Source organism: Tachypleus tridentatus, chromosome 11 (assembly GCF_004210375.1).
Source record: "Tachypleus tridentatus isolate NWPU-2018 chromosome 11, ASM421037v1, whole genome shotgun sequence".
NCBI classification, from domain to species: Eukaryota; Metazoa; Arthropoda; class Merostomata; order Xiphosura; family Limulidae; genus Tachypleus; species Tachypleus tridentatus.
Genome location: NC_134835.1, coordinates 88,708,066 through 88,726,749, shown reverse-complemented (window position 1 = coordinate 88,726,749; position 18,684 = coordinate 88,708,066). Strand labels below are relative to the sequence as shown.

At 32.7% G+C, this 18,684-nt stretch overlaps 1 protein-coding gene and 1 long non-coding RNA gene across 5 annotated transcripts in view; one reads left to right on the top strand and one right to left on the bottom strand.

The window, feature by feature from the left end:
• Positions 1-18,684, bottom strand: part of LOC143232718 (protein timeless homolog) — a 201,229-nt gene that overhangs the window by 170,327 nt on the left and 12,218 nt on the right. For 3 of the 4 annotated variants that reach the window (XM_076468460.1, XM_076468462.1, XM_076468463.1), the window contains exons 1-3: positions 6,708-6,773; positions 6,297-6,439; positions 3,353-3,506 (exon numbers count right to left, since the gene is read on the bottom strand). In XM_076468460.1, coding sequence (XP_076324575.1) covers positions 3,353-3,506; positions 6,297-6,402 — 260 coding nt within the window. In that variant the 5' untranslated portion in view covers positions 6,403-6,439; positions 6,708-6,773. Of the gene's footprint in view, positions 1-3,352; positions 3,507-6,296; positions 6,440-6,707; positions 6,774-18,684 lie in introns of those variants that run through there. The other variant, XM_076468461.1, reaches the window with a different exon arrangement.
• Positions 6,879-18,510, top strand: LOC143232717 (uncharacterized). Its single transcript, XR_013017698.1, has 3 exons — positions 6,879-7,633; positions 9,430-10,173; positions 17,335-18,510. It is a non-coding gene; the product is annotated as an uncharacterized LOC143232717 (long non-coding RNA).

Sequence of the window (18,684 nt, the reverse complement as noted above, 5' to 3'; positions counted from 1 at the left end):
CAAATGGAATATCTCTGTGTGAATAAGTAATAAAAATGCTTCAGAAAACTTCTTTGAGAATGTTCCCAAACAGACATAAAAAATATTTTAAATTCATTTAAATTCTACAATGTTTACCATTACCTGAGGGAGCTTAACAACATAGAATTACTACTTATAAAATGCTTAATTCATTATTTCTTTTTGGATAATGTCAAAGTACAAAGCAGGATTTTCCAAATATACACAAGACTGATCTTCTCTTCACACTTATCTTACTAGTAAAAGTTATATAGTTACAAAACATTTATATTTATTTCTCCACTTCTTAAAATAATTCAAGCAATATAGACTTGTTGAAAAATTTTTAGGAAACATTACAAATAGGAAACTTTTTGAGAAATTTTGAGATGAGTTTCTATGTCACTTCATAATTAACCAATACTGTTCCCAAAAATTATAAATTTATTTTAGTGATTCAGTCTCAATATTACAAAATAAAAATCATTCTGCTTCCAGTGGAACATTTGCCTAGTGAAACTATCAATGTTAAAATCAGCTTTTTGTTAATTATAATCTTTGCTAACTTTTTTCTCATTATGGTTTATTTGTTTGTTTGAAATTCAGCACAAAGAGCTTTTCTGTGCTCTGCTCACCAAGTGTACTGAAACCCAGTTTCTAACATTTTACATCCCCAGACATACTTTTATGCCAATGGTGTGGGATTTCTCATTTTGAGCAAACCTACTCAATCATCCTAAAAATATAAAAATCTATCATTTACAATTAGAATACAAATACATTGTTACTTTTCACTGAAATTACCATAATCAACATTTCCTTTACATTTTAAATTTCCAACTTTCAAACTTATAATGAACTGTTATAATAGCAAAAAAAGGAACTCCAAAATATCCACATGAACAAAATACTCCAAAAACTCTAGTTTCCCAGTTAAATAACTTTCAAATAAGATAAGAAGTCAAATGCATTTAACACGAGTAACATCAAAAACTATTTTACAGCTGTTAAATTCAGCCAGAAAAAAAGTACAAAATAATGCAAATAACAAAAGCCATCAGTTCAATGCTGCTCTGTCAAAAAATATTTTAACATGGACGTTTCAAAATTTCCTTAAATTTTATCAAAAAGAAAATTAGTTCATAATATTCAAACTACATAAAACAATATTAGTATATAGCAAGATTTCGAATTCAATTGGAAGTTTAGAAAGAACAGATTTAAATGGTAACAATATAACAGAAAGTATGACAAAATGTATGGCTTACATATGTTTATTAAATAACATTGTTAATAGCAATAATAATAGAGAAAGGCTTGAATATACAGTTATGACAGAAAGTGTTCATACCCCTACGTCCCGAGTGGTTTTTTGCTCATAACTTAAAAAGTATAGAAGTATAATGTATTATAAGTATTATACTAACACACGTCTACATAAATGTTTATGTAAATTAAACGACAAATAAACTGTTTATAAACAACCAAAAACAGGAGGAGCAGAAAGTGTTTGTACAGTTCAGAATGTGTAAAAAACTGATATTCCCATAAAATTTTGTTTAGTTTGGCAAATAAACTACATTATACCATTCCAGAACTAGACACTGGGTTCATAATTATTGGAATTTAGCTAGCAAAAAATTTACTTCCAGCAATTTAGCACCGTCTCCGTCATTATCTGCTTAGTCATCATGGCGAACAGAAAACAACTGTCCAGTGATTTAAAAAACTGAATTATTGTAAAATATAAGTCTCATGTGTCTCTTTCCGGTATTGCTACACAACTTAATGTGCCAAAATCTACTGTTCAAAGCATAATTGCCAAGTTTAAGCTTACAGAATCAACTGCTAACCTCCCTCGTTCCGGACGTCCCAACAAAATTCCAGAGAGAACCAGGAGAAAGGTTCTCAGAGACGTTAGTAGGAACCCTCGTTTAACACGTAATGACATACAGAAACTGGTAAGGGAAACTAGGGTTGAAGTAAGCATCTCTACCGTTACAAACATCTTACACTCTTCTAGGTTCAAAGCATGCCGTCCTCGTAGAACTGCATATTTAAAGCCTGTTCATTTAGACGCACGATTGAGGTATGCAAGAAAGCATGTAGATAAAACGCTTTACCTATTGGAAGAGTATTCTTTGGTCAGACGAGACTAAAATCAAGCTTTTCGGCCACAATGATGTTTGCTATATTTTCCTCAAGAAGGGGGAACGAAATCTTCCAAAGAACACCGTCCCTACAGTTAAACACGGAGGTGGCTCAATCATGCTTTGGAGTTCCTTCAGCTCTTCTGGTGTAGGCAGCCTTCACCGCATCAACGTAATCGTGAAAAAAGAAGAGTATGTTGATATATTAGGTACTTATATCAAGAATGATACTCGGAACTTGCGGCTTGGGCCTCGTTGGATCTTCCAGCACGACAATGACCCTAAGCACACATCGAGATATGTGCAATCCTTGTTGCAGAGAAACCATATAAGCATTCTGGAGTGGCCATCGCAGTTACCCGATCTTAACCCAATTGAAAACGTTTGGCATGAGTTGAAGACCAGTGTTCATCAGCTTCATCCAAAAAAGTTGCAAGAGTTGGAGGCCTTCTGTAAAGAGGAATGGAAGAAAATACCAGTCGAGTACTGTCAAACAATCATAGAGGGCTACGAGAAGAGATTGTGCCAAGTAATTCACCTGAAAGGCTACATTAACGTAGACACACGAACACTTTCTGCCCCTCCTATGTTTGGTTATTTGTTTATAAACAATTTATTTGTTGTTCAATTTACATAAACATTTATGTAGATGTGTGTTAGTATAATATTTATATTATACCATACATTCATTATCCTAATCATGATACCTTTTAAGTTATGAGGAAAAGATCACTTACCACACGGGGGTACAAAAACTTTGTGTCATAACTGTATATCATCAGGTCCGACCAATGTATTGCTAGACCAGTACTACCAAATGAAAAGTGATAGTTTGTAGAATTGAAAGGGAGTCTCATGCTTCAGGAGAGTATGTCACATTTTTATTGTGGGGGGGATGCACATAATAATTTACATGTGAGATGAACCTGAATCAGTTAATTATACAGGATGTGGAAGCTTTAGGGCTTTTGGCAAGCCAAAAAATTCATTGCAAAACTTGTAAGCAAAACAGTTGACTGGGCTATGAAAAGCAAGCATTCCCTTATAAACAATAGAATTGAGTACAATTTAGATTTAGATTTTTTTTTTATAAACAATATTCACTAGCTTTGAATTGCAAAATTCAGAATTTAATGAAAATTAACAAGAATGACATGTTTGTATTTCATGTTTTGGAGATCCTTAAATTTGTAATACAATACCTTAGATTAACTTCAAATAATGCATTTTCATTTGGATAATATTTTAAAAGTGGCAATAAATCTGTCTCCAAAACTCGAATAATTCCAAGTTGTCTTCTGATATCATGTGTGTCATCATCTCTTCGTAGGAAGCGGATCAAATCTTTTATACTCTCTAGAAAAAAAAAAAGTATACACATATACTGTACTTCATAGTTAAACCAAAATGATATATTTGCATGTGTTTTAAACTTGCACATTACTTACAGAATATAAAACACAGCCAATAAAAAATAAACACTCAAAATTAGATTTTCTAGAATGTGTGCTCAGTATTATGTAAACTGTTCAATTTCTAAGTAGTCACCTGTATAACTGTTACTACACTCAGTGTCTTAAGATACTCATTAAAAGTTAGCTCAAACTGCACACATATATCTTTGAAAATATTTAAAACATAATAATGGGAATGTACCTGCATATTGGAGCATTGTTAAATGTTACTGCTACATTGAAAGGTGATAAAGAGTTTCACTAGAAATTGTCATCTTACTTATGTTGTGGGGAAATTTCTGGTCTTATAAAATAATTTAAAAAATATGAAATTAAGTAAGAAAGCCATGATGAATTTACCAAATGGAAATTTTATTTTGCTAGTCTGTTTAATTATTTAGTATATTACTTATTATTTGATGATGAAAAGAGTATTTTGGTGTACTTATATATTCATAAAGTTTTTAATGAAGTGTCACATAAAAATTAGCCAATAAAATCACAGTAAGGAAGATATAATTATTTAAAGTGTAGAGTGGTTCAGTAACTAAAAGTAAAAAGGTTTTAATGGAGTCCAATAAAACTTCACACTGGCAACTCATGGGTCAGTGCTTAGGCCTTCATTTTATTTGTAAATTAATGCTACTAATAAAGGTATAATTAATATGTTAGTAAAGCCTGCTGATGATTATAAGCTCTTAGGCCAAATCACTAACAAATGGTCTTTGTAATATAAGTGCAAAGTAATGTATATGATTTATCACAATTTGGAGTCACATGCCTATCATAGATGGAACCTCACTCAATAGCATAACTGATATAAAAGAATTTTGGCAAAGTTTTAAGTAAATCACTCAAATTATTGAAATAGTGATCTGCTACAAGTAGAATATAATTTTAAAAGTTATTTAAACACTCTTTAATTACAATTTTAAAAAATTTAGTTATCTCATTATCAGAAACTACTAGCAACACCTCAACTTAAAATAATGTGTAGTTTTGATTGCCTTATCTAAAAAATGATACTGACTTCTTAGAGAAGATCCAGAGGATCAAAGATTATCTCTCATGGATAGATTAAGATCTATTGTCTCTTGACGAGTAGCCTAAGAGGTAATTTTAATTACTATATTATTAAAGTGATCAACATAATAGTGGTCTCTGATTTCTTTGTCCTCTGAAGAAAATAGGACAAAATGACACAAGTTTAAGATTTCAAAATTACAGACTAGAATACAGTTATGACAGTTTTACTTTTCTAAACATGGTGGTTGACTTCAAGAATAAATTGCTGTTGACAGTAATGAAGACCAGCATCATACAGAAATTCATGAGAATAATTAATGGTATAAAGAAGTGAATAGGAGTGTGTGGATAGTCTTGAAGGGCCACATAGTCCCTTAATGTGTACAGGTTATGTTATAAAGCCCTCTGATTTCTTTATGCTATATATTGAAAACAAAAGATGAAAGAACTTGATTACACTTAAGATTTGGAAAACAGGCTTGGTTCCAGGTAAGACAGGTGATTAGCTAATGAAATGAGGTGTTGTGGATAGTAGTGGAGGATGCAATCTTAAGAGTTTAAAAGAATAAAAACTTTCTGGAAAATAAAGAATGCATTTTTATTTATACTTTTTTTTAGTATGGTTGTACAGAAATAGCCTTGAGGAACCAAATGGTTCCTTGTTTTCCTAAATGTTATACCAAACAGCCAAGCTTGTAGCTTCCACTTTTAATTTTTCTATATTATAATTAAATTCTTAATGTAAAATGATGAGTGAAATTAAACATTCTGTTCTTATGCTAACATCCTGATCTCAAAGAATTTTCAGTTATTTGAGAATATAATGCTTTGTTAAAAACATTTGAATCACAATAGATGCTTATACTTGAAATTCTAATTCAAATGTCATTTAGTTACTTTTTAGTATTTAAATATTTTCAAAAATTAATAGATAATGTATTTACTATTTCTCTAATTTTGTAAAGTATCATGTCAACAAATTTTACAGCACCACTGAAACACCAGAAGATGATCCTTTGCCTCCTATTTCTTGCAAATGAAAAGTGGATAAATGCAGTCATTGTGTATATGAGAAGAAAAGGATATCTATTGTGAAAAGATTATGAAAATACCCTCTGCAGGAAAGTCATCAAGACAAATAAGGCAAAGGATATTTCCAAAAAGGATAGAAAGAAAGTGAAAATTAAAAAATGTTTCTTAAGCACTAAAAGAAAACTAGAACTAATAGAAATGAAGGAAAAAATTATCTTATTCAAAAGATGCTGCTGTCTTTGATAGTGAATGTGGTGATGCATATATTAAAAAATACTATCTGTTGTTCCCTTTCATAAATTTTGTAAAGGTTGTATCTTCCTCAAATATTTCTGGTTATGGTTTGCACTGAAAAATCTAATTTTCTATTCATGTTTCCATAGAAAATAACAATTGACCCTCATCAAAATCGATAAGTATTAATTACAAGTTTAAAAATTCTATCAAAATCAGTTTAAGTTCATGTGCTGGTTTAATATTTAACTACTTTACACCCAAGTTTAAAGTACATAAAAAAGAATAAAGTGAATAAGTATAACTATTCGGATCTCATGTTGTGATAACTTATTACCCTATTTAAAGGGTTTGGATGCAATTAACTCACGAATTTAAAAAAAAACAACAAAAAACTCACCAAGACAATCTGGTTCTTTTATATATTCTTTCTGGTCCCAGCTTCCTAGAGAATGGCACGTTGCGAGTAAATCCGCATTGATTAATGCACTACTGAAAATACTCATGGTTTACCCAAATTGCACTTTCTGTCGTGAAACAAATCTAGGTATCATGACCAAAAAAAAAAGACAAAGTCACATATATAAAAATGAGACAACTGCCAATACTGGTTACTTATTGAACTGAAATATTGTTAAAGTAAACCTCACTACACGTAATTATTTAGTAAATAATTATAATGTCATGTAAATTTACTATATCTTCATATTACACCATAAATAGAAAATTATTCAGAAAAAAAAACAAATATTCATATTGTCGTTATCATAAGCATAAAGTTATTTGTATATATATATATTATGTTTGTCACCTCTTTCCTTCTTCAATTAAAGGCGCGAAATACACAGCTGAACATAACAACTCAAAGCGCTCTCTATTCTATACACAATTAAAAAAAAAAGATAACAAATAAATTTTATAAATGCTCAGTTTCTCACAAGTTTAGTTACGTTTTCTTTAATTTTTTAGGGTCCAATGTGCAAGAACATATAGTTTTGAATTTTTACAACTATATAAATTTAAGCATGGTATCTTAGTTTGTTAAAACCATTTTTTCCTTAGAGATATGAATAATTGAATAACGATTTTGTATATTTGAACATCTGACTTACCTTTACGAATAAACTTTTTTTTTATTTATTTAAGGCGTGGCATGGCCTAGCGCGTTAAGGCGTGCGACTCGTAATCCGAAGGTCGCGGGTTTGCACCCGCATCGCGCTAAACATGCTCGCCCTCCCAGCCGAGGGGGCGTATAATGTGACGGTCAATCCCACTATTCGTTGGTAAAAGAGTAGCCCAAGAGTTGGCGGTGGGTGTTGATGACTAGCTGCCTTCCCTCTAGTCTTACACTGCTAAATTAGGGACGGCTAGCGCAGATAGCCCTCGTGTAGCTTTGCGCGAAATTCAAAAAACAAAACAAACATAAGGAAGGGCTGCGTTAAAAACAACAAATCTAAACCTCTGACTAATTATATAAATTTTTAACTCAAAAACAAGCCAGTTAAGATAAAGGTAATTTAACAATTTAGCACTACTCTATGCAGAAGTACGCCTTGGTGCATTTTAAGGCTTGTTTAGAGCATGATAGTCACGGTAGACTTGATGAATGGGTGGTGGTTGGGAGCTTTTCTTGTTTGTTCAGCTGGATTTGACACTTCGTGTTGGTATAGTTCGTTTGTTATGCCGTCAGTTAGTGCCTTTCTACCATATTGGGGGCTGGAATGCTAACATCAAGAGGTAAGTTTTTATATTACTTAAGCCCAAATGGTAGTACCTTATTTATTTTTTATTCTTTATTTGGAAGAGCAGTCACCTTCCCACAACTGGCTGTGAGCAGTGAAGGGTGATATAGATGTGAGACGTTGTGGGTTTGAGCACCCACATCTCGCTTTACTAATTTCAATTTATGTTTCTAATTCTATATTTATTGCTATTCTTTATTTCTTATGTGAGACAGATGAATGAAGGTTAAAACCGATAGAAGGTGTATTCCTATCGCTATTTGGGTTCTGTTTCCACAGTCACCTCCAAAACCTAGGATAGATTTTATAATCCCGCATTATAGCTTGTGTCCTTGGATGTTTTCAGTTGATGCAGCGTTTCTTGTTTAATTTGTTTTTGTTTCGGCTTGTTTATTTATATATTCATTACTTTTGATCTGAAATCACTTTTCACTTCTGTATAAACGAAGTGCTGGTTTAACTTATAAAGATCATGCCTATGGAAAAAGTATTCTTAAAGTATGCGTTTACTTATTTAATGGAACTGGACAACTGTATTAATGTCCTAGGCTTTAGGTTAGTTTTTGCTTTAACTCAAATTCTGAACACGATAGTAATTATGGGGATACATTATCGCGCGTGCAGACTGCCTGCATCAAGTGACAGGGAAGGTTAGATGATAACGTCTTATAGCCACACACCAGAGATTATAATGTCATAGCTTCTAAGAGCAGCATCAGATTGCACTTTCCTAGAAAATGGGGTTGATAAGGTCATCACTTGTGAAACCTTGCACAAAATAGTGGTAAATATTTTCCGTAAGAAGTTAACATTAACACTTCTGAAAGTTTGAATAGTGTAATTGTATAGACTGAAGATACAGATTAGCTTACTTCTCAATGAATTGTTAAATCTTAATGTAAAAGAAAATTGTTTTTGTTTTGTTTTAAATAGTAGATATGAAAACAAAATACAGGATCATAACGCTAGTCTACAATTTATAGTAAATATTACTTCCTTAACATGTATATCAGAGATAAATGCACAAGGCTCAAACTTATAATGAGATTGTACTAATAACTACTGTTTCTTTTTATTTAATATAGAACATGGAAAAGTATCAGTTCTTTTGTGTTATTTTTGTTGCTGTTTCTGTTGAATTCTTCTGGCACATTGAAATTAACATGAACGAGGCCTAAAATATTACGCTGTAATGAGCAATTCTGTACACAGAAAGACTTTTCGTGATATATTTGTTTAGAAATATACCTCAGTCATAAAGAGTTAACTTGTAAAAAGCTATTTAAATTACATGTTTATGAAGGATAAGTTAAATAAGTGATTGGTTCTTATACGACAATAACAACAACATTTATTTTCAACACACAGGAAATATGGTTACATAATCTTTCTCCAGCTGTTAGAACTTCTATATACAGAACCGATACTGAACAAATAGCTGTCATGTGGAACAGCTAATAAAAACAGCTCGTACATTGTTGATGAATATAACTGAAAATATGCTTTTATCAGCTGAACATGGCAATGTTTGTGTTAACGAGCGTTTGTAATGGATTGGAACTTTACCTGTAAAAGTGGGTTTTCTTGGGGTATTCACGTCCCAGCTCACATCAGATTTTTTTATTCAACCTTTTACTCTCAAAGATTTCACATATTTCTGTTCCTTAAACGACTCAAATCCTCCAGTTGTAAACGTCCTAGGTCTAATATACAACTTACCTATGTTTTCCTTAAGGGGGATGCCAAGTCGATTTTTTCTGAAACTTTACGTGTATCTGTTTTTTCTTATAGCAAAACCACATTAGCGAGGAGAATCTAACCCCTGATTTTAGCGTTGTAAATCCATAGACTTATCGCTGTCCCAGCAGGAGACCAGAAGGTATACACTATGTTCTACAGAGACTTATCGCTGTCCCAGCAGGAGACTAGAAAGTATACACTATGTTCTACATAGACTTATCACTGTTCCAGCAGGAAACACGTGGTTGTTTCATTTACGTAGTTTAATGCAGAAACACCTGACAACCGACCAGCTACGTGAAGACTGTAACAGTTCCCAAATGTACAATTGAACATATTCTTACGCTTGTTTTTCCACTTTATACCAGCCTCCACCTCGTATAGCTCTTCCAGCCAAACCTCCAGAGCATCCAACACACCCGGAAACTAACGATGACAACCTCAGAAACACCCACCGCCGCCATTCAAGCCAAAAAAGCATCCACAACTAGAAACAAATTTCAAAGACATGTTCACGCAGAATACACAAGTCGAGAAGCTATTTAAGTCAATAGACACAGACCCTCCATACAAAGAAGGATAGAATGAAAACTCAATCATCACAAACGCTTTTTAAACATCGACTGATTTCTTCCAAACGAACACGTTGAAACCTTGACATGTATCTCCAAGATAGCCTGGAGAACCGAGACAGACAAACAACCTGTTGGCAACTTTTGAAGATTCCTACAGTCATTATCGAGACAGTATCATTCACCCTACAGATATATAATTTCACTGTTATTCATGTGAAACGTAAGTAAATCGCACATTGGTTTATTAACGGATTTAATTTGTAAGGAACGTGCATTTATGTTTAACTTTAACATAAAAAAGTGTTTTATTTGTGCTATGGTTTATGAAAAAATATCTTCAGGGTACATAAAAAGGAAATGTGTGTTTGCTCAATAGAGTTGTTACAAAAATGCTATTTTCGGGGACCATCGATGTATTAAAGAAGTAACAATAGAAACAAGTAAGCCTAGGATCTATAGGTTCGACATTAAGGACTACTATGCACCGATATCCATTTTGTAACTTTATGAAAATTTCCAAACAAAGAAACAAAATAATATTTAGAGAAAAAAAAACGTCAAACTTCTTTTCCAGCAGTAACACCTGGAGAGAATGTTTTACAACATCCAGTTACGTGTTTCTGGTGCGAGGTATGGATTTTCTATTAAAACCATAGTGTCTCTTGAAAGTTTTCTTGCTTCCTAGTGGCACAAAGACATGGCTGTGAATTTTCAACGCCAGAAACCGGGTTTAGATACAAGTGGTGAGCAGAACACAAATAGCCTATTATATAGCTTTGTACTTAACTTCAAATAAACAAAACCTAGAAATTTTATTATATGGATCAAAAATATATAATTCCCTTAAAGCAGAAAAAAAATCTCACGGTGCTATTCTAGTCTTTCTGAACCTACTTGAATAGTGAAAAACCATCAAATGTAACAAAATATGTGAAAAGAATGTTGTAAGAAGTGGTTGAGGTACACGCTGTTCACCTTAACCTTAGTAATTAACGCATTTAAAATATGCCACCTTGCTTGTCGTTTTTGCTGGATTTCTCAAAAAGCCACATCAATGCTATGTGTGCTAAATCTGAAGAAACAGACTAGAGTGGAGGCAGATAGCCCACATCGCCCACCCTATTCCGTCTCTTGCCAGACCGAATAGTAAGATTTGACTCAGGCCTGCTGTTACACAAATTTGTTCTTACTCTACAACATCCTTACATTTCTTGTGTGAAGTAACTCAGGCCTGCTGTTACACAAATTTGTTCTTACTCTACAACATCCTTACATTTCTTGTGTGAAGTAACTCAGGCCTGCTGTTACACAAATTTGTTCTTACTCTACAACATCCTTACATTTCTTGTGTGAAGTAACTCAGGCCTGCTGTTATACAAATTTGTTCTTACTCTACAACATCCTTACATTTCTTGTGTGAAGTAACTCAGGCCTGCTGTTACACAAATTTGTTCTTACTCTACAACATCCTTACATTTCTTGTGTGAAATAACTCAGGCCTGCTGTTACACAAATTTGTTCTTACTCTACAACATCCTTACATTTCTTGTGTGAAGTAACTCAGGCCTGCTGTTACACAAATTTGTTCTTACACTACAACATACTTACATGCTTTTGTGTCCATTCACTCAGCTGTACAGTTATTCTCATGTTTTTTGTTTTTTTTACAAATCATCAAATACTACTGTGTCAGGTCACTCTACTGTAAAGGTACCAAAACTTGTTCTAACTCTACAACATTTTATGTTATTGTATCTATTCACTCAGCTGTACAGTTCGCAAAACATGTTCATACACTACAACAATATTACATGTTGTGTCTAGTCACTGAGACCTAGAGTTATCCAAACTTGTTACTCTTCAAAATCTTTAGATAATGTTGTGTCTAGTCGTTCAACCCTACAGTTATTCAAATTTGTTGTTGCTTTACAACGTCCTTATATGTTGTTGTGTCTACTCACTGATCTCTACTATTATTCAAACTTGTTTCTTTCAACAATATTATAACTTACTCTTGCATCTACTCACTCAGCTCTACAGATATCCAAAGTTGTTGTTAATCTGCAACTTCCTTACATACTATTTCGTCAAGTAACTCGGGACAACAGTTATACAAAGTTGTTCTTACTAAATAATATCATTACATGTTATTGTTTCTTGTCACTCAGCTCCAAAGTTATTCAAATTTGTTGATACTTTTAAAAATCCTTACATAATGTTGACTTCAGTCACTCCACTGCACAATTATTCCAAAGTTGTTACTACGTTACAACATACCTACATATTGATGTTTATCGTTACTGATGTCTAAAGATATTCAAACTTCTTTTTACTCTTCAATATCCTTACATATTGTTTTGTCTAGTAATCTAGGTCTACAGTTATCCAAACGTGTTCTCACCATACAATATCCTTACATATTGTTGCATCTAGTCACTCAGATGTGCAGTTATTCAAACTTTTTCTTACTATTCAACATCCTCACATATTTTTGTGTTTAGTAACTCAGATCTACAGTTATACAAACTTCTTCTTACAATTCAACATCCTTACGTAATGTGGTATCTATTCACTAAGGTTTACAGCTATCCAAACTTGTTGTTACAATAAAACCTCTTAAGATACTATTGTATCAAGTCAGTCAACTGCACAGTTATACAATCTTGTTCTTACTCTACAGTCTACAACATTCTTAAGAGATGTTGAGTTTATTCATACAGCTGTACAGTTATCCAAACTTCTTCTTCCACTCAGGTCTACAGCTATTCAAATCTGTTCGTCCTTACATTCTGTTGTGTCTTTTCAATAAGCTGAACAGTTATCTAAACTTGTTATTATTCTATAATATTTTGTCATACAGTTGTGTCTATATTCTATTGTATCTGGTCAGTCAGACCTACAGTGATACAAACCTCTTCTTACTATACAATATCCTTACATGTTGTCATGTCTAGTCACTCAGCTTTAGAGTTATACAAGCTTGTTGGTACTCTTAAAAATCCTTACTTAATGATGACTCCAGTCAATCATCTGTAAAGTTATCCAGTGTTGTTCTTACACTACATCTTTACATATTGTTGTGTCTAGTAACTCAGGTCTGCAGTTATCCAAACGTTTTCTCACAATACAACATCCCTATATGTAGTTGTTTCTAGTCACTCAGCTGTACAGCTATCCAAATCTGTTCGTCCTTACATTCTGTTGTGTCTTTTTAATGAGCTGAACAGTTATCTAAACTTGTTGTTATTCTATAATATTTTGTCATACTGTTGTGTCAAGTGACTCCGTTCGATAATTATAAAAAGATGTTCTTATTCAAATCCACACATGTTGTGTTTAGTCACTCAGCTTTACAGTTATCCAAACTTGTTCTTACTCAACAACATCCTTATATGTTGTTGCTTCTAATCAGTAGGATGTACAGTTGTACACACTTGTTCCTACTTTACAATATTGTAATGTGTTCTTTTTAGTCATTGAGACCTACACTTATACAAACTTTTTGTTACTGAACAACATCCTTACATATTGTTGTGTGCAGTAACTGAGGTCTACAGTTATACAAACTTGTTCTTACTCTACAACATCCTTACATGTTATTGTGACCAGTCACTCAGCTATACAGCTATCCAAAACTGTTCTTCCACTATAACATCCTTACATTCTGATGTGTTTGGTCAGTAAGCTGAACAGTTATCCAAACTTGTTGTTACTCTATAACATTGTACCATACTGTTGTGTCTAGTAACTCAGTTATATAGTTATAAAAAGTTATTATTCAAATCCACACATGATGTGTTTAATCACTCAACTTTACAGTTATCCAAACTTGTTCTTACTGTACAACATCCTTACATGTTGTTGTGTCTAGTCACTCATCTCTAATGTTATCAGTACTTGTTCTTATAATACAATGTCCTTACTTCCTATTGTGTCAAGCCACTAAGCTCTACACTTATCCAAACTTCTTGATACTCTTAAAAATCCTTACATAATATTGACTCCAGTCACTTAGCTGTACAGTTATCTAAACGTGTTATTACACTACAACATCATTACATACTGTTGTATCTAGTCACTTAGCTATACAGTTATCCACATTTTTGTTTTTTTTACAAATCATGTGATATCATTGTGCCTAGTCACTCTGTTGTAAAGGTATACAAAATTGTTCTTCCTCTACAACATTTTTATGTGTTGTTGTGTCTATTCATTCACCTGTACGGCTATACAAACCTTTTCATCCATTTTAACATCCTTACATACTGTTGTGCTGTACAATTATCAAAACTTGTTGTTACTCTTAACATTTTACCATACTGTTGTGTCTAGTAACTCAGTTCTGCAATTATAAAAAGTTATTCAAATATGCACATGTTGTGTCTAGTCACTCAGATCCACAATTATCCAAACATCCTGGTACTACCAAAAATCCTTACAAATTGCTATGTCTCGTAACTTAGGTCTACAGTTATACAAAGTTGTTCTTACTCTACAATATCATTACATGTTGTTCTTTCTAGTCACTCAGCACTACAGTAATCCAACCTTGTAGGTAGTCTTCAAAACCCCTACATTATGTTGAGTCTGATCACTCAGATGCACAGTTATCCAAACTTCTTCTTACCCTACAACATACTTACATACTGTTGTGTCTAGTAAATTCGCTTTGCAGCTATCGAAACCTGTTCTTCCACTATAAGATTCTTACTTTCTGTTGTTTCTGATCAATAAGCTGTACAGTTATCCAAACTTGTTATTACTCTATAACATTGTACCATACTGTTGTGTCTTGTAACTCAGTTCTACAATCATAAAAAGTTGTTCTTATTCAAATCCATACATGATATGTTTAATCACTCAGCTTACAGTTATCCAAACTTGTTCTTACTGTACAACATCCTTACATGTTGTTGTGTCTAGTCACTCAACTCTAAATTTATCAGTACTTGTTCTTGTAATACAACGTCCTTGCTTCCTATTGTGTCAACACACTAAGCTCTGCAGTTATCCAAACTTGTTGTTACACTAAAACTTAGTTCCATACTGTTGTATCTAGTCAGTCAGTTGCGCAGTTATCCAAACTTATTCTTATAAAACTACATCCTTACATTCTATTGTGTCTGGTCACTCCACACTTTAGTTATACAAATGTGTTATTACTCTACAACATCTTTACATGTTGTTGAGTCTAGTAAGTCAGGTCTACACTTATACAAATTTGTTATTACTCTACAACATCCCTACATTATGATGTGTCTAGTTACTCAGACATAGAGATATCAAAACATTTTGGCACTCTAAAAAATCCTTACATATTGTTATGTCTAGTATCTCAGGGGTACAGTTATCTAAACGCGTTCTCACTCTACAGCATCTCTATATGTCGTTGTGTCTACTCACTCAGACATATAGTTATACGAACTTGTTGTTACGCTACAACTTTCTTATATACCATATATGTGAAAACGACTGGTATGGATGGAGAAAGCTCTATGTAGAGGAGCGAACATTCTCCACCCATACCAGCCGTTTTCACATATATATTTTTCTCTACAAGTGGGTTTTCTCGTCATCACGGATTTCTTATATACTGTTGTATCTCGTTAGGCAGATGCACAGTTATCCAAAAGTGTCCCTACACAACTACATCCTTACATTCTATTGTGTCTGGTCACTCAGCTCTACAATTACACAAACTTGTTCATACTCTAAAACATCCTTATATGTTCTTGCGTCTCTTACCTGAGTATAGGCACATACCTAGACCAAGAACAAACAAACAACAGTAAATCCCAAGATACAACAAACTACAAAACCTTATACTGCTACACACCATATGTTCCCGAAATCAGCGAAAAAATAACCAACATTTGGAAAAAAAACTTATAACAAAACACAACATTACAGAAAACACCAAATTTATTTAATAACCATGTACAAAACCGAAGTACATACTATGTAAAAACACAACACCAACATAATTTATAAAATACAATTCAACAACTTCCATGACTTCTATATTACAGAAACAAGAAGAAAAATGCAAACTAGATTCAATGAACACAAAAAAACACCTTCACACGTTTTTGAACACTGTAAATCAAATAAACACAAAATAACCATAGAAAACAACCAAATATTAAGTAGGGAAACAAATACAAAAAATGCAAAATCAAAGAAGCTTCACTTAAACAGCAACTAGAACCAACATTCAATCAATATAATTTGTTTTGAATTTCGAAAAAACTACTCGAGGGCTATCTTCGCTAGTCGTTCCTAATTTGGAAGTGTAAGACGAGAGGGAAGGCAGCTAGTCATCACCACCCACCCAACGAATAGTGGGATTGACTATCACATTATAACGCCCCCACAGCTGAAAGTGCGAGCCTGTTTCTTGCGACAAAGGCTCGAACCCGCGACACTCCGACTCCGAATCAAGCTCCCTAGCCACTTGGCCATGTCAGATCTTCTTCACTCTCTAACATGTAAATTAAAAACTTTCATACACTGCCTTTCCACACTCTTAAAATACCAAAAAAGACATTTTATAAACGTATTTATACATTTTTGTAGGAAGTTATAATGCCCCAATGATGTATCTAGTTACTCAGACCTAGAGATATCCAGGTTACAAGTTACAAGTGAATTCAAGGTTTGATGATGTAGTCACAATTACGTAACAACAGAAGACAACTACTTAAAGACTGAAAGATTCACAGTTGGTTAGGCAATAATTATAGAGAGATTCTTAACTTAAAAAACGTAAAGTTCCTGAATGACTCACAAATAATATTCAGGAAATAAGTTGATATAAATTGAACTTGATATTGACTATTTTGTTAAGATCCTTGAATATTTTAATGATTATATAATATATACATAAATCCAACTAATTAAAGAAAATAGAAACTTCATAATCATTTGTCTAATTTGAGAAAAAGAGAGAGTACCTAAGTAAGATATATAGAGGTTAACTTCAAATGGTTCTTACGATTATTTTGATTATTAAGAATTGCGATCTCGTTACGTTTTGACTAGTTTCTTGCAACATGTAATATTTTCCATATGAATGCTTACAGAATGTTTTCAGTTTTCTAACACAGCGAAATAACTGAAGTTTCCATGCGTTTACCATGAGCTCTGAATTAGGCTTTTTATTTGTATCAAATTAATGAAGCTCTCCAGTGGTTTAGTGGTAAGTCTCAAGACTCATGCGCAAAAGCCCAGTGTTTGGTACTTAAATAAAATAAATAAATATACTGATGAAAATATTGATCTTAATGTAAACAGATGCTTTAAATTCATTCTTTAACGATAACGACAAAATTAGCTACTCATGTGTTTCAGATTTTTTTTATTTACTATTAACTATTTCCAGGTGTCGATGGTTGGAGTACGGACAGTGATTTCTTCTTTCAGTCAATACATATAGATATACCAGGATTAATTCGACGTGCGTTTTACTAACTGCTGATTTTGCAACAATATATTTTGATTCTTTGATTGTTTGTGCATGAAGTTTTTCTCCTGCTACGTAACATATATTAATGTGTATCCGATTTTAAGAAAACAAATAATGATGTATTGTCTCCAGTATATTATATGTAAAATAGTTTTATACATATGATTCTGTACACTTTTTTATTCAACAAAGTAACAAGTTATTATGAACTTTATAAATCAAACATTTTTCAATCCGCTTTTGTCGGTGTGGTATGTAATTATACAAGGGTTCTGATGCAATATGAAAAAAAGAACACGTGAATTTATGTTGTAACTATGTTGTACTTTATAGACAAAATTTTCGAAATAATAGTATTTAGAATGTGATTCATACAGTGAAATTATCTTGTTGCTGTTATGTAAAAGCACTGGTTTTTCACCACGTATTTCAACATCATTATAATACTGCCCAGAAAGTCTTCTGATTTACAATGTTAATATCAGGGGATCCTTTTCACCTTGGTGGACACAGCAGATAGTTCAATATGTCTTTGGTATAACAAAACACAACTAAATATTTCTCTGAGTAGTAACACATATTGTCTGATTATATATTTTCTTTACTGAAAATGAAATGTATGTTTTCGTCAGGAAAATAACTTCACAAATAAGCACACATTATTATCGTCTTTACCGTCTTTACCACTTATATATATTTTCTTATAGTAAAGCCACATCAGGTTAAGTATTCTGTCCACCGACATCGAAAGTATTACAGTTGTCCTACCGGTGAATTTTACCACTTGTCTTTGTAGGTCACTATTAACAAAATATTTTTTCGAGTTTTATTTACTTTCATATTTTATTTCTCCGAAATTCATTTCTAATACAACAGAAACAGTTATTAGTGAAAAAGAATACTGATGTGTAACAATATGCATTGGAAACGACTAAAATTGAAATAAAAACAATATTGAAATGTAATTATATCAAAAGTATAACCTCTCGAGCGCATATAACCCTCAAGTATCTTGGCACGAAATTCAAAACAAACCAATAACGTTCTCGTTCCAAAGTAATAAATTCTTGTATTTTGAATTAAAAAGACGTTTGAAAGAATGGGGAAATTTAAACTATGAGTATTTACAAATATTACGAAATATCTTCGTTTGTGGCAACAGAATAAAGTGTGTTGTTTGTTCAAAGCGCAATTTCTGATCGTTGTTAAATATTTTGTCAACTTCTGTTTAAAATTAGCCCTACTTTAAAATAACGTCATGTCTCA